Source organism: Micromys minutus, assembly GCF_963924665.1.
Source record: "Micromys minutus genome assembly, chromosome: X".
NCBI classification, from domain to species: domain Eukaryota; kingdom Metazoa; phylum Chordata; class Mammalia; order Rodentia; family Muridae; genus Micromys; species Micromys minutus.
The window spans coordinates 74,333,451-74,349,299 of record NC_137970.1 but is presented as its reverse complement, the minus strand read 5'-3'; the positions used below and the strand labels follow the sequence as shown (position 1 = coordinate 74,349,299).

General features: G+C 37.8%; 1 protein-coding gene across 1 annotated transcript; it reads left to right on the top strand.

The window, feature by feature from the left end:
• Window positions 1-12,161: 12,161 nt before the first annotated feature.
• Window positions 12,162-15,547, top strand: LOC308415648 (melanoma antigen preferentially expressed in tumors-like; the record flags this gene model as incomplete). Its single annotated transcript, XM_080910690.1, has 3 exons — window positions 12,162-12,451; window positions 13,680-14,264; window positions 15,034-15,547. The coding sequence occupies 3 exons, from the start codon at window positions 12,162-12,164 to the stop codon at window positions 15,545-15,547; spliced, it is 1,389 nt and encodes a 462-aa protein (XP_080766816.1).
• Window positions 15,548-15,849: the final 302 nt, after the last annotated feature.

Genomic DNA, 15,849 nt, shown 5'->3' with positions numbered 1-15,849 from the left:
TTTCCTACTCTCTCTTTAAACTCCATAACCTCCTCTTCAAAAATTATATTCCTGAGTGACTTTTCACGGCTGTGGTACGGGGATTTGGAGTTCTGCGTCAATCTACGTTAACGCGCTGAGATGACTGTTATGTGGCAGTCATTTAAAACAGCAAGGACCGAACTGTGTAGATATGTATTTATCTTTGTACAGCATTTATTTTAACTTGGTTTTCACATCTGAAGAGAAAGTACATGCTTATATGCCTGTGTTTTCTACCTGTTATATATATATATATATATGTGTGTGTGTGTGTGTGTGTGTGTGTGTGTGTGTGTGTGTGTGTGAATGTGATTTCATTTATTATATGGGCTCTCAAATGCATTAGAACTTTTCCAGACACTGTTGCTATGTAACTATTCACTGGCCTTTATGACGTTCCAGGTTCTGTCTCCTTTGTAATGGCATTACAGATGTCTATCTCAGAACATGGCCTGTTACCCTTTACGTTATAAATTTATTTTAGGCACATAAGAGAATGCTCACCCAGATTTTCTTAGTATTGATAGCTTGTCGATTTAAAAAATTACCAGAAACAAAGAGATCAACATTGCTAATGTGCCAATAAGTTTATTACATATTTCATTTGAATTTGATAATTTATTCAAGTAATATCATTATATTCCAGGATTCCACTCAGGATACCTCAGTGAATTTAGTCATTTCTCCATAGTCCGATCGACAAGGACAGTTCCTCAGTCTTCACTGGACAGTACAAGCTCAACATATTTGAACAGGTCAGCCATACTGTCCAAATTTGTATTTGTCTCACCTAAAAATTTTGCATAGCTTTTACAATTCTGGGTTTTATTATGACATTTACAGGATACAGGTATAATGCATTACAAAAACAATACACACACACACACACACATATACATATATACATATATATATATATAATAAAAGTAAAATGAGGACTGATTGCATGAAGCAAAAAAATAGCAGAAAAAGGAAAAGGGGTAGAGAAACAAAAGAATATAATTAGGTCAATATGACTAGGGAACCATTATATGTGTATCTCTACATATCTATATTAATACATATTTATGTCTAAATGCTGCATGCAAGATAAGAAACCTTATACTTGTCTTCTGGAAATTCCCAACATTATTGTATAATCATTCCTTTTCCCTACATTCTCCTCAGCATTTGTTGTTATTTATTTTCTTGATTTTTCTTTTTTCTGACTGGGGAAGGTATGTTTTCATAAACATTTATTTAATGGCTATGATATTTAAGATTTTTAATCCATTTATTGGCCATTGGTATTCCTTTGAGAACTGCTTGATGCGTTTACATTTCTTCATTTGGTGATTAAATGTTAACTTCTTTATAAATTGCATATATTAATCTTGTCATACATGCAATGAGAAAATATTGTTGCCATGCTGACATCTGCCTCTCCACTGTTACTTCCTTTGCTTTGCAGAAGCTTGTTTATTTCATTCAATCCCATTTGTCAGTTTTTGTTATTTTCTGAGCTGTTTCCAGTGTCCCTGTTTTCGAAAGGCTTTAATATGCTGATATCTTAAAGTTTTTCCTCATGTTTTGTTACAGAGGTTTCAATATGTCTCATCATACTTTAGTGTCTTTGATCTATTTTGAATTATTTTTGGTGAAAAGTGTGGGACAGATTGATATGATCTAGGTTTATTTAGCCACTTTTACTAACTTCTTTGTGGAAGCAGTTGTCTTCAATCTATGTTTTTTTTTTTTTTTTTGATGTATTTAAAAAAACATTAGTGGCCATGTCTGTATAGCTTTATTTCTGAGTCACCTATTCTAAACTTGGGGGGGGGGTTCTACATTTCTCTGTTTCTTGTAGTAACATGCACTTTTGTTTCTATGGCTCCGTACTCCTAGAGCAGGTGCTGTGCTACATCGAGCATTGCCTTTGCAGAGGATTGCTTTGGCAACTTATGGTATTTTGTTCTTCTTCTTTTTTTTAACTTTATTTTACTATTTTTCCAACTTTATTTTTAAAAACAAAGATAAAAGAAAAAAATTTTAAACATTTTTGCATAAATTTATACAAATACAATTGTGTCAGTGCTTGGCTTTTTTTTTTTTTTTTTTTTTTTCGTTTTTTAAGGTTTGATACTCTGCATTAAGGTATTAGTAGTTACAATGAGCAAAACGTACATGTAAAACAGGATGTAACCCAGAATTAGTCAACGTTTTCTTGGTGTATAAGGATTGAGCATAATTTTTTTTGTTGTTGTTGTTGTTTTGTTTTGTTTTCTTTTTTTCTTGAACTTCACACAGTCTGTGAGATGTTTCTGGGGCAGTCCAAGCCTCTGGGGTTAGCATCCCATTATCAGTGACTGCATATTATGTCTGTTCTTTTGTGACTGGGTTATCTCACTCAGGATGATATTCTCTAGAGGCAACCATTTTCTTAAGAATTTGGATAAGTCATTATTTCTGATGGCTGAGTAGTACTCCATTGTGTAAATGTACCACAATTTTTGTATCCATTCACCTACTGAAGGACATCTGGGTTCTTTCCAGCTTCTGGCTATTATAAATAGAGCTGCCCAGAAGTGGAATAGCTGGGTCTTCAGGTAGTACTATATCTAATTTTCTGAGGTATCGCCAGACAGATTTCCAGAGTGGTTGTATTAGCTTGCAACCCCACCAACAGTGGAGAAGTATTCCTCTTTCTCCGCAGCCTCGCCAGCATCTGCTGTCATCTGAGTTTTGGATCTTGGCCAATCTGACTGGTGTGAGGTGGAATCTCAGGGTTGTTTTGATTTGCATTTCCCTGATGGCTAAGGATGTCGAGCACTTCCTCAGATGTTTCTCGGCCATTCGGTGTTCCTCAACTGAGAACGTTTTGTTTAGCTCTGTACCCCATTTTTAATAGGGTTATTTGATTCTCTGGTGTCTAGCTTTTTGAGTTCCTTGTATACCTTGGATATTAGGACTCTATCTGATGTGGTGTTGGTAAAGATCTTTTCCCATTCTGTTGGTTGCCGTTAGAGAAACTTTAACACACAACAAATATATATGCACCACAATGTTAATAGCAGCTCTATTCATAATAGCCAGAGGCTGGAAAGAACCCAGATGTCCTTCAGAAGATGAATGGATACAAAAATTGTGGTACATTTACACAATGGAATACTACTCAGCCACCAGAAACAATGACTTAACCAAATTCTTAAGAAAATGGCTGCATCTAGAGAATATCATCCTGAGTGAGATAACCCAGTCACAAAAGAACAGACATAATATGCAGTCACTGATATTGGGATGCTAACCCCAGAGGCTTGCACTCCCCCAGAAACAATTCACAGACTGCATGAAGTCCAAGAAATAAAGAAAACAAAAAAATATATATATTTACAAAACAAGAAAACTTTGACTATGTCCATGTTGCGTTTTGTTTTGCATGTACTTTACGCTCATTGTAACTATTAGGTTTTCAATGCATACTATCAAGCCCTTGAAAAAATCAAGTACTGACTAAAAAATACATTCACATAGTTTTATATAAAATTATTTTAATATCTGAAAAAACAGTACTGACAAAAATGTATAATTTTAAGCAAAAAATGTTTAAAATCTGTACATTTATCTTTGTTTTGTAAAATAAAGTCGTTTAAAAAAATAAAGGTAAAAAAAATTAAAAATAAATAAATAGAGCTGCTATGAACATTGTGGTGCATATATCTTTGTTGTGTGTTGGAGCGTCTCTGGGGTATATGCCCAGAAGTGGAATAGCTGAATCTTCAGGTAGTACTATGTACAATTTTCTGAGGAATCGCCAAACTGATTTCCAGAGTGGTTGTATCAGTTTACAACCCCACCAAGAGTGGAGAAGTGTTCCTCTTTCTCCAAAACCTTGCCAGCATCTGCTGTCATCTGAGTTTTGGATCTTGGCCAATCTCACTGGTGTGAGGTGGAATCTCATGGTTGTTTTGATTTGCATTTCTCTGATGGCTAAGGAAGTGGAACACTTCCTCAGATGTTTCTCAGCCATTCAATATTCCTCAACTGAGAACATTTTGTTTAGTTCTGTACCCCATTTTTTAATAGGGTTATTTGATTCTCTGGTGTCTAGCTTTTTGAGTTCTTTGTATACCTTGGATATTAGGCCTCTATCTGATGTGGAGTTGGTAAAGATATTTTCCCATTCGGTTGGCTGCCGTTTTGTTTTCTTGACAATGTCCTTAGCCTTACAGAAACTTTGCAATCTCATTAAGTCCCATTTGTTAATCTTTGACCTTAGAGCTTGAGCAATTGGCGTTTTGTTCAGAAAAATTTCTCCTGTGCCTATGTGTTCTAAGGTTTTTCCTACTTTCTCATCTAATAGTTTCAGTGTATCTGGTTTAATGTAGAGATCTTTTATCCACTTACACTTGAGCTTTGTACAAGGAGATAAGAAAGGGTCTATTTTCATTCTTTTGCATGCTGAGTGCCAGTTGGACTATTTGTTAAATAGGCTGTCCTTTTTCCATTGAATGTTTACAGCTCCTTTGTCTAAAATCAGGTGACCATATATGTGAGGGTTCATTTCTGGATCTTCTATTCTATTCCATTGATCCACATGCCTATTTCTGTACAAGTACCATGCAGTTTTCAGCACAAATGCCTTGTAATATAGGTTGAGGTCAGGGACAGTGATTTCCGCGGTTGTTTTCTTGTTGTTGAGGATGGATTTCGCTATTCTAGGTCTTTTGTTGTTCCATATGAAATTGCACATTGATCTTTCCAATTTCATGAAGAACTGGGTTGGAATTTTGATGGGGATTGCATTGAATCTGTAGATTGCTTTTTGGTAGGATGGCAATTTTAAAATGTTGATCCTTCCAATCCATGAGCATGGGAGATCTTTCCATTATCTGAGATCTTCCTCGGTTTCCTTCTTTAGAGGTTTGAAGTTCTTGTCATACAGGTCCTTCACTTGCTTAGTTAGAGTCACACCAAGGTATTTCATAGTTTTTGTGATTATTGTGAAGGGTACCTTTTCCCTAATATCTTTCTCCACATGTTTGTCCTTTGAGTATACGAAGGCTACTGATTTGTTTGAGTTAATTTTGTACCCAGCCACTTTGCTGAAATAGTTTATCAGCTATAGGAGTACTCTGGTGGAATTTGTGGGGTCACTTAAGTACACTAACAGGTCATCTGCAAAGTGTGATGTTTTTACTTCTTTCTTTCCGATTTTTATCTCTTTGATTTCCTTTTGCTGTCTAATTGTTCCAGGCAGAACTTTCAGTACTATTTTGAATAGGTAAGGGGAGAGTGGGCAACCTTGTCTAGTCCCTGACTTTAGTGGGATTGCTTCAAGTTTCCCACCGTTAAGTTTGATGTTGGCTGTTGGTTTCCTGTATACTGCTTTTATTAAGTTTAGGTATGGACCTTGGATTCCTGTTCTTTCCAGGACTTTTAACATGAAGGGGTGTTGGATTTTGTCGAATGCTTTCTCAGCATCTAGTGAGATGACCATGTGTTTTTGGTCTTTGAGTTTGTGTATATGGTGGATTACATTGATGGATTTCCTTATATTAAACCATCCCTGCATCCCAGGAATGAAGCCTACTTGGTCATGATGAATGATCGTTTTGATGTGTTCTTGGATTCGGTTTGCAAGGATTTTGTTGAGTATTTTTGCATCAATGTTCATAAGTGAGATTGGTCTGAAGTTCTCTTTCCTTGTAGGGTCTTTGTGTGGTTTAGTAACGAGGGTTATTGTAGCCTCAAAAAATGAGTTAGGTAGTATTCCATCTGATTTTATCTTGTGGAATAGTTTGGAGAGTATTGGTTTTATGTCCGCAATAAATGTCTCATAAAATTCTGCACTGAGCCCTTCTGGACCTGGGCTTATTTTGGTTTGGAGGCTTTTGATGACTTCTTCTATTTTTTAGGTGTTATGGGATTATTTAGATGGTTTACCTGGTCCTGGTTTAACTTTAAGATCTTGTATCTGTCTAGGAATTCATCCATTTCCTCCAGATTTTCCAACTTTGTGGAGTATAGGCTTTTGGAGTAGGATCTGATGATTTCTTGAATTTCCTCCGTTTCAGTTATGTCTCCACTTTCCTTTCTGATTTTGTTATTTTTTATACTCTCTCATTGCCCTCTAGTTAGTCTGGCTAGGGGTTTATCAATCTTGTTGATTTTCTCAAAGAACCAGCTCTTGGTTTTGTTGATTCTTTCAATGGTTCTTTTTGTTTTTATTTGCTCGATTTCTGCCCTAATTTTGATTATTTCTTGCCGTCTATTCCTCTTGGGTTTATCTGCTTCCTTTTGTTCTAGAGCTTTTAGCTGTGCTGTCAAGTTGCTGATGTATGCTCTCTCCAGTTTCTTTTTGGAAGCGCTCAGGGCTATGAGTTTTCCTCTCAGTACTGCTGTCATTGCATCCCATAGGTTTGGGTATATTGTGTTTTCATTTTCATTGAATTCTAGAAAATTCTTAATTTTGTTCTTTATTTCTTTTTTGACCTTGCTATCGTTTAACAAAGCGTTGTTTAGTTTCTATGTGTATGTGGGCTTTTTGTTGTCTTTGTTGTTGTTAAAGACCAGCCTTAGACCATGGTGATCTGAGAGGATGCATGGGAGTATTTCAATCTTCTTATATCGATTGAGGCTCGTTCTGTGTCCAATTATGTGGTCAGTTGTTAAGAAGGTGCCATGGGGTGGTGAGAAGAAGGTGTATTCTTTTACTTTAGGATGATATGTTCTGTTGATATCTATTAATTCCAGTTGGTTCATAGTCTCTGCTAATTTTACAGTGTCCTTGTTCAGTTTCTGTTTCCATGATCTGTCCATTGGTGAGAGTGGGGTATTAAAGTCTCCCACTATTATTGTGTGGGGTGAAATGTATTTTTTAAGCTTTAGAATGGTTTCTTTTATGAATTTGGGTGCTTTTGTATAATGGAGCATATATGTTAAGGATTGAGAGTTCCTCCTGACAGATTTCCCCTGTAATGAGTAAAAAGTGTCCTTCCTTATCTTTTTTGATAACTTTTGGTTGGAAATTTACTTAATTCGATATTAGAATAGCCACTCCAGCTTGCTTCTTGGGGCTGTTTACTTGGAAGTTTTTTTCCCACCCTTTTACTCTGAGATAGTGTCTGTCTTTGTCTCTGAGATGAGTTTCCTGTATGCAGCAAAAGGCTGGATTTTGTTTATGTATCCAGTCTGATAGTCTGTGTCTCTTTATTGGGGAGTTGAGTTTATTTATGTTAATAGATATCAAGGAATAGTGGTTGCTGTTTCCTGCTATTATTGCTTTTGTAGGTTGAGTTGTGTCTGTGTCTCTTTCTTCTTTTGGTTTTCTTGCTTAGGAGTTTTCTTGTTTTTACTAGGATGTAGTTCTCCTCATTGTATTGGGTTTTCCACCTATAATTTGTTGTAGTGCTGGGTTTGTGGTCAGATATTGTGTAAATTTAGATTTGTCTTGAAATATCTTAATCTCTCCATCTATAGTGATTGATAGTTTTACTGGGTATAGTAGTTCGGGCTGGCACTTGTGCTCTCTTAGGGTCTGCATGATGTCTGTCCAGGCTCTTCTAGCTTTCATAGTCTCTGTTGAGAAATCGGATGTGATTCTGATTGGTCTGCCTTTATATGTTACCTGACCTTTTTCCCTTACTGCTTTTAGTATTCTTTCTTTGCTTTGGGCACTTGGTGTTTTGTCTATTATGTGTCGGGAGGAATTTCTTTTCTGGTCCAACCTGTTTGGAGTTCTGAAGGCTTCTTTTATGCTCGTGGTCATCTCATTCTTAAGGGTAGGGAAGTTTTCTTCTACAATTTTGTTGAAGATATTTACTGTGCCTCTTAGTTGATATTCTTCTCCCTCTTCTATTTCTATTATCCTTAGGTTTGGTCTTCTCATTGTGTCCTGGATCTCCTGAACATTTTGGGTTAGGAGCTTTTTGGTTTTTGCATCTTCTCTGGCTGTTTTGTCTATGTTTACAATGTTGTCTTCGGCCCCCGAGATTCTCTCTTCCATCTCTTGTAGTCAATTGGAATTGCTTGCTTCTGTGACTCCTGATTTCTTTTTTAGGTGTTCTACCTCTAGGGTTATCTCTTTTAGTGTTTTCTTTTTTGGGTCAATTTCCGTTTTAAATTCCTTCTTCCATTCCTTCATCTCTTTGGTTCTGTTTTCCTCTAGTTCTTTGAGTTCTTTGAGTGTTTTTCTTGTTTCCTCTTTAAAAGCTTCTGATTTTTTTTTTTTTTTTTTTTTTTTTTTTTTTTTTTTGCTAATCCTCCTGTTCTTGTTTATGGATCTCTGTCATCGTTTTGAGGTATGATTTTAGGTCTGCGTCTTCTTTTTCTGGAGTGTTTGGCATTCCAATGTTTGCTGTTATGGGAGTGCTGGGTTCTGGTTTTGCCAGGTTGTCTTGGTTTCCTTGGGATATACTCTTTCGCTTTCCTCTTGCCATCTTGTTGTCAGTGACATGTTCTTGCCTTTCCCTTGTATCTGGTCTGTGTCCCTGGATCTCCACTGGTCCACATGGCGGATGGTCCGAGCCCTGTTCTGTGCCCAAAGCTGCTGGGTGGGAACAGAGTTCCCAATACTGTGTTCCTGGTCCATGGATCAGGCAGGGCAGGGGCGCACTTTCAGTGCGCACTCTGCAGAGATCTTTCTGCCCCCTGGCTGCTCGGGTCTCCTTCTCACTAGGCCTTAACCTTTGGGAACTGCTGGTCCAGGTGGCAGATGGGCCAAGCCCTATTCTGTGCCCCAAAGCTTCCAGGTGAGAAGAGAGGTCCCAATGCTGTGTTCCTGGTCCCTGGATCAGTCAGGGCAGGGTCTCGCTTTCCGTGCACACTCCGCAGAGATCTTGCTGCCCCCTGGCTGCTCGGATCTCCTTCTCACCAGGTCTTAACCTTTGGGAACTGCTGGTCCAGGTGGCAGATGGGCCTAGCCCTGTTCTGTGCCCCAAAGCCGCTGGGTGGGAACAGAGGTCCCAATGCTGTGTTCCTGGTCCCTGGATCAGGCAGGGCAGGGGCAAGCTTTCCGTGCGCACTCAGCTGAGATCTCTCTGCTCCCTGGCTGCTCAGATCTCCTTCTCCTGGTCTTTAGTTCTTGTTTCAATACTTTGGGACTCTGTTTTCCTTTGAACTAAATATAATTGTGATATTGCAAGGCATTGCATTGCTTCTATGTGTAATGTTCAGTAGCATGGTCATTTTGCTATTCTATGTAGCAGCCTGCCTTTCACTCTTTTAGTGTCTTGTTCAGTTTCTTCAGCGTTTTAATGTTTCCATTGCTCAGGCATTTAACCCCCTCAGTTAGGATTATTTATAGGCATTTTAAGATTTTGAAAATGCTGCATGGGGTTGCATTTTTGCTTAATTTCTGAGTACCATGGTTTCTGGTGACTATGAACTGGACACTTATTTTTATTTCGCTGTGCATACAGCTGCTTTGGTGGAAGTATTAAGGCACATCTTAGTGCTTGTGTTCGAGGGGTTGTATTCTTAATTGTATGATCTTACCATTTGCCCAAGAGATATTTTTATCATTTACTCATGGAAAGTTTATTTAACCTTCTCTTATTTATAATCCACTTACCTCCGCATTTTGCATTACTGCTGTAGGCAAAACCTTAGAGCAGAATAAAAGGAGTTTTAGGGAGCAGGTCCCATTCTCTTATTCACTGACTTTACATGAAACGGGTTTTGGTTTCACAGTTTAGTATAATGTGCTCTACAGGGTTGTCATGGACAACCACTTTATGTGAGGTGTGCTCTCAGTCTCTTCAGGGCTGTTGTCACGGATAGATCTCTAGCTCTTCTCAAGGACTTTTCTGTGTGTCCTTCCATTTTTAGAATGTGTCCTTTTAATGCAAGCATACTTTTCTGTACTGTGTTTTTATATTATCCTATGATCTCTATTCTAAATGTGTTTATGAGCTGTATTGCCTTTATTGATTTCTATGTCTTGAACCACCTATTGTCACTGATAGGAAACCAACTTGATCATAATGATTTTGTTGTGAGCTGTGAGCAATACCTAACCTGAGCTAAGTCTTCTCAGAGTTTCACTTTATTCGTTATCTAGTTTTATAATATTGATGTTTAAGCACAGTTTCCTTGTATCTTTCTTCTAGTCCCAGTATTGATTAGATTAAGTGATACAGTTTGCTGGTGAACATTTCTATACTGCTTTTTGTTTGATTTTCTTAGTTCTAATATTTTTATTCTTTGTTTTTAAACTCACAGTTTCTTGCTATGTTCTCATGTATGTTTCTGGTTTGCATCTCCATATCCTTAGTTACATTCCTTCACCTGCTATGTTCTCTGAAACCACTGGATCTTATTTTGTGCGGACTCTGAATTCTCAGCTCAACCACTTCATTGTCTTTAGTTTCATCAGTTACACTTGAGGGGTTATGATCATCTGCCCTGCTTTTGATATTACTGTGCTTCTGTGATATCACTTCTACATCACTTGCTACTGGTGTTTCTTCTAGTTTTATTTGGAGATGTTAGTGAGCAGCCTCCTCTTGCAGGCTAAATCTTCAGTTCTGTTCAGAAAGGACAGAAATAACCAGTATGACAGCTGTAACACCAGTGCGGACCATGTATATCAACAAACATGAAGCTGATTAAATCCAACCACCACAGCTCAAATGAGAATAGAGCAGGATTTACAAAAATGTGTGCAGTGAACCGTACAGTTAAAACTGAATGTGGGTCAAAGTGGAAATAGTAAATGAATGAAGTCTGTGGGTGGGTGAAGGAACCTAAGAGGAAGCAATGCTGAATAAAAGAAAGGAAACTAGAGAAGGAAAAATGGAAGCATGTTAGGAAGAGGAGGGGAAAGGGGGGAAGAGTACATGATAGGAGTGCATTATTCAGAACAAATGTGAGGACGGGAATGAAAACTAGAAGGTTTAAAATGTACAGTTTAAATGACACAAAAGCATAGCAGAAAGAAAATGAAACAAAATGGGCAAACATCTTTTTAAATGTCTCTTAGAAATGCTTATGTCTAGGTTGGAGTATGCCAACTGAGGATTTACTTTGGATTTTCTCATCTTTATTAACTTTTAGATTGGTGCTGATTCCTGATCAGTCAAAGGTCAGTTGTCTAACACAGTTCTCTCCCTTTTAAGAGTTTCATTATTCTACCCTCTTCTCTCTCTCTCCCTCTCCCCCCCTCCCTCCCTCTCTCTCTGTGAGTACATGTGTCCCATAAATCTCTGCTATGTAGTCACAGCTTTTATATCTGTAGGGGTGGCAGGTTCTTGCTCTCTCCAGAAACTCTCCAGTTTGCAAATTATGAGGTGGCTGCTGTCCATGCATGTGGATGAGTATCTCACATGTGTTTGTAAGAATTGAGTTGGGAAGGAAAGGACATTTAAGATTTTAGTTGGGGGTTTGATCTCAGTGTGTTTTTATCCCACTCAGCAGGAGACTGTCTGTGTGAGAGAGGAGGCTAAAGAAACCTAATGATCTTTCTTTACCTGACACTTCCATTTCAGTTTTATTGGTTTCTATGATACTGATTTATTTTTAAACTATTTTTGTGTTTTTGCATGGTATGTGTTTAAGTGCAGGTGTGTGCATGTAAAAGAGCTCTGTGGAGGTCTCAACAATTCTTCACAGTAAGTTATTTGTTTTGGTATTAAAGTAAAAAATGATGAATATTTTGATTCTGTGGGTTGTTTTCTTTATCAGAGTCACAATTAATTTGATGTCTTAGTATTTTCTATTTCCAAGGTAATATTGAAGATGGTATCACTTTTTTCTGGATTTGTCCATTGTTTAGTGATGGCTTGTATACTACTGAAATGAACTTTTATATTTGATATTTTATGTATTTACATTTCAAACTATCAGGAGTCAGGTAAAACAGTGAACAAAATTATCTTCTGATACCTTAGTGACCATTTCTACTGGCATTTTATCAAAGACACATATTTATGTATACATATATGTAAAAGCATTGGTTGTATCTATATTCATATGCAAATGGACTTTAATATGGTCATAAACCAAATTCTATGCCCTATAATTAGAAGTCTCTAGAAGTGGTTGTTTTATTATCTATGTTTTACAGATAGTTATCTATGTTGCTAATGATAATTGCAGTGAAGATACAGTGTGCATCTGTCAAGTTTTCTAAATGTTTCTCACTAAAATGCAGGTTCATCAAGATGGATACCAAGGAACCACCCACACTGTTGGATCTTGCTCTACAGTGTCTACTGAATAATGAGCATGTAGCGATTCAAGCTCTGGAGGAGCTCCCAAGGGAGCTTTTTGTTCCATTGTTCGCTGCTGCCTTTGCGGGTAGTCACAAGAATACACTGACAGCAATGGTGAAGGTTTGGCCCTTTACTTGTCTCCACATTGGGGCATTAAGTGTGCAGGAACCCCAGCGTGAACTCTTGAAAGCCATGGTTGAGAGTCTTCAGTTCCTTCCTGCCCCAAACTCAGCTTCTAGGTAAGACCTGTTATAATAGAGAGATAGTAAGACACAGGAGGTTATGTCTCTATCTGCTATTCTTTCAAAGGTAGTATATGCAAATAGTGAAAAAGAATACAGGACTTTAGTCCAGCATGTGAGTTTAGTCCAACTGTCTTACAGTGTTGGATACGGAATGTAAGTAGTTAAGGGCATTATTGGTGGGTTTGCATTATGGTATTATTTACATTAAAGAAAGATATGAGAGTTAAGATTCCTGAGGATTTATGGAGAATAAAGAAAAAATAATAAGTGCTGTTTACTTTTCATTGGAAAGAGTTACTGGTACTAAGTCAGTAGAAGAAGTGTGGACCAAGGGCTAGAGGGCTTTGCAGTTAAGAGCACTAGCTGTTATTCCAGAGGATGAGGGTTCAATTCCCAAGCCCCATATGGCAGCTCAAAACTGAAACTCCATTTCTACAGGATCTGATACCCTCATACAGGAAAGACTCCAATGCACATGAAATAAAATTTAAAATAAAGAAGTGTAGACCAAGAATAAAATGATTTTATTTTTGTGCCCACAGTAATTCATGAGATTTAGGAGATCCCAAGATATTTTTTTGTTCTGTTGTTCTCATGGATGGGCATACAAAAACACTAACAGCAATGGTAAAAGGTTAGCCCCTTTTCTGTTTCCACATGAGAACATTAAGCATACAAGAAACATAGTGAACTGAAAGCAATCTTCAGATGTTACTGCCAAGAATTCAGCCTTTCAGTAAGAATGTGTGTAATTCATACATGGTAAGATAGTAAAACATTATACTGGAGCCTGTTGCAAGAGAACACCAGATATGCTGTCCTATCTTCCACACTTAGTATGGCGAATGCTGAAAATGGATGTGGGGTGGTTGGCCTGTCAGTTGAGGTTATCTTAAAAACTCTGGGGTCTTAGAGAGAGTTTTAATTTTGTAATAGAGGTGAGTGAGGCTACTATTGATAGCTATACATAATGGAGACGTTTCAAAGAAAGGAGGTGCAGCAAGATCTGTGAGCATTAATTGTTATAGAAAATAGTAAAGGATATATAGTATTTGCATAGGAAAGTTTTGCTGTTACCTAATATACAGAATGACAGAACAAAGAAAGACCATTTTATCACTACATGTTATTATTTCTCCTGCTTCTTTCTATTGATGTTTGCTACCTCTCAGATCCTGTTTTTTGTTTGTTTTGTTTTGTTTTTTTATTTTTCAACCTACAGGAGCCCTAAACTGAGGATCCTAGATTTGAGGCAGGATGCTGGCTGCAAGACCGTATGTCCTGAGATCATTACTAAGTCAACAATTTGCTTACATTCTTGTGCTCACTCTGATCAATCTATTTACAAAATTGAAGGCCAGGAGAATCTTTCAGGTTCAGAGTCTGAGGCTCAACCCTTCAAACTCTCTATGGAATTACTAGTGGACCTTTCCCTTGATGGAACCTTGAGGGAAAGTGATTTTTTTGCTTTGCTTCTGCATAAAGTAGAGCAGAGCTCAGGGTCTTTGCACCTCTGCTGCCGAGATTTGCAAATTAATAATTTGTGTGAATGCAAAAATACCTTAAGCCGTCTGGATATGAAATGTGTTGATCACCTTGCAGTTGATCAGGCTTCTCTTAGTGAAGTCACCACCCTTCTGTCTCATGTGATACAACTGGACAGACTTAGTCTGTCTAAAATCACTTTTAGATCTTTGAATGGGAGAACCTTTAGAAATTTTATCACCCAACTGAGGCGTATGGATCATCTAAAGGAGCTCAACTTATCTTCATTCTGCCTCACAGATCATCTTGAAAGTATCCTGAGGTAAGGGCTTGGGGTAGATACTAGGTTTCAATTAATAGACTATTTTTAAGGCAAGAAGCAGAATTTTTAGATACTCTTAATCTTCTCATAATCCTGTCTTCTACCTCAGCACGAGCAATGCTGGGAGTTTAAAAACAACCAGGAAAGGTAACTTTCTATAACTGAAGAGCAAAACAGGGTTTAACAAAACCTTAGTGAGCTAAGCATGGGCAGGCACTGTGCTCAGTCCAGAAATATAAAGGGGAAAAGAACAACATTGTCCTTGTCTAGCCGTGGAGAGATGAAGAGGAGGAACTGAGAGAAAGACTTTATGTTGTGGCACAGGTGTATGTACTTACAGCCATGTACCCATAGACTGATGTCAGATGATTTTCCTAATCTGCTGTCCCCAAGGTTCAGGCCAGAATGTAGAAGCTGTCATTTATGAACTGGCCAAAGGGAGCTTCCAGTTGTTTGCTCCTTCTTTCCTGTCTCTTTCAAGCAGGCAGACTAGTTCCTCATTAGATTGTGTTGTAATTACTAAGCAGACATTTTTGTTACGTTTTTACATGACTCTATAACAACATATTGTACACATTGTCAAGGTTAAAATATGTGAGTGTAGTAAATTGCCTTTTACAGACTCGCAGGTCTATTAAGTGTGTGAAAGCTCACACCATTAGTCGCTAATTCATTATATGTGCAAAATAGTTTGCTCTAGATTCAGGTATATAGTTCCCCTTATCTAGTCCTCATTTTTCAGAAAAACTTTTATGTTTCCTCCCCGCAGAGTCCTACCTGCTGGTTTGGATTTCTTGTATTTGCCATTCTGTGGACTTTCTTACAGCGACTTCAAGTTTCTGTCCGAGTGTCCTCAAGCCAACCATTTAAAGCTGCTGAATGTCAGCAACAATCCAATGTATTGGGAAGATTGTGAGCCATTTTATTATCTCCTGCAGAATGTCTCTGGCACCTTGCAGCATCTGTCAATTAACCACTGCCTTTTAACAGATTCTACAATCTCTGTTCTTATCCCGGCCCTGACCCGCTGTTCTCAACTCCGAGTGCTTAGCTTTTCTTCGAATCCAATTACCATGCCTATGCTCATGAGAATTCTTGAGCTCTTATCACCATTGACAGAGCTTAAATATGTGATTTATCCAGTCCCCGTGCATTGCTATGGGAGGTGGCATTTTCAAGGCAGTTTAGATCGACAGAAACTTTTGGAAGTGCAGACACAATTGAAATTAATGCTACAGGAGGCAGAAAGGACTGACATGAATTGGATAACTTACTCTGATTAATTACACATTCCAACAGAGTTTCAAATTGTTATGTTCCTTTTAAGTACTATATCTTCTTAATCCCATAGGCAGAGTATATAAGGTCCTTATGTTTTAAGAAAAATACAGTTAAGAAGTATAGATTCGTAACTGATTTCTATAGAGAATAACTTACAAGAAGATGGAGAATTTTGAGAGTTCTTGTGTGCCTCTTAATTACTGTTCTTGATAGCACTTCATCTTACCAACTAAAATTTTAGTTAGAGGACATAGAAAGACTATGTCATGAAGTTCCAACACCCTGTTCTCACTGAGATTTACCT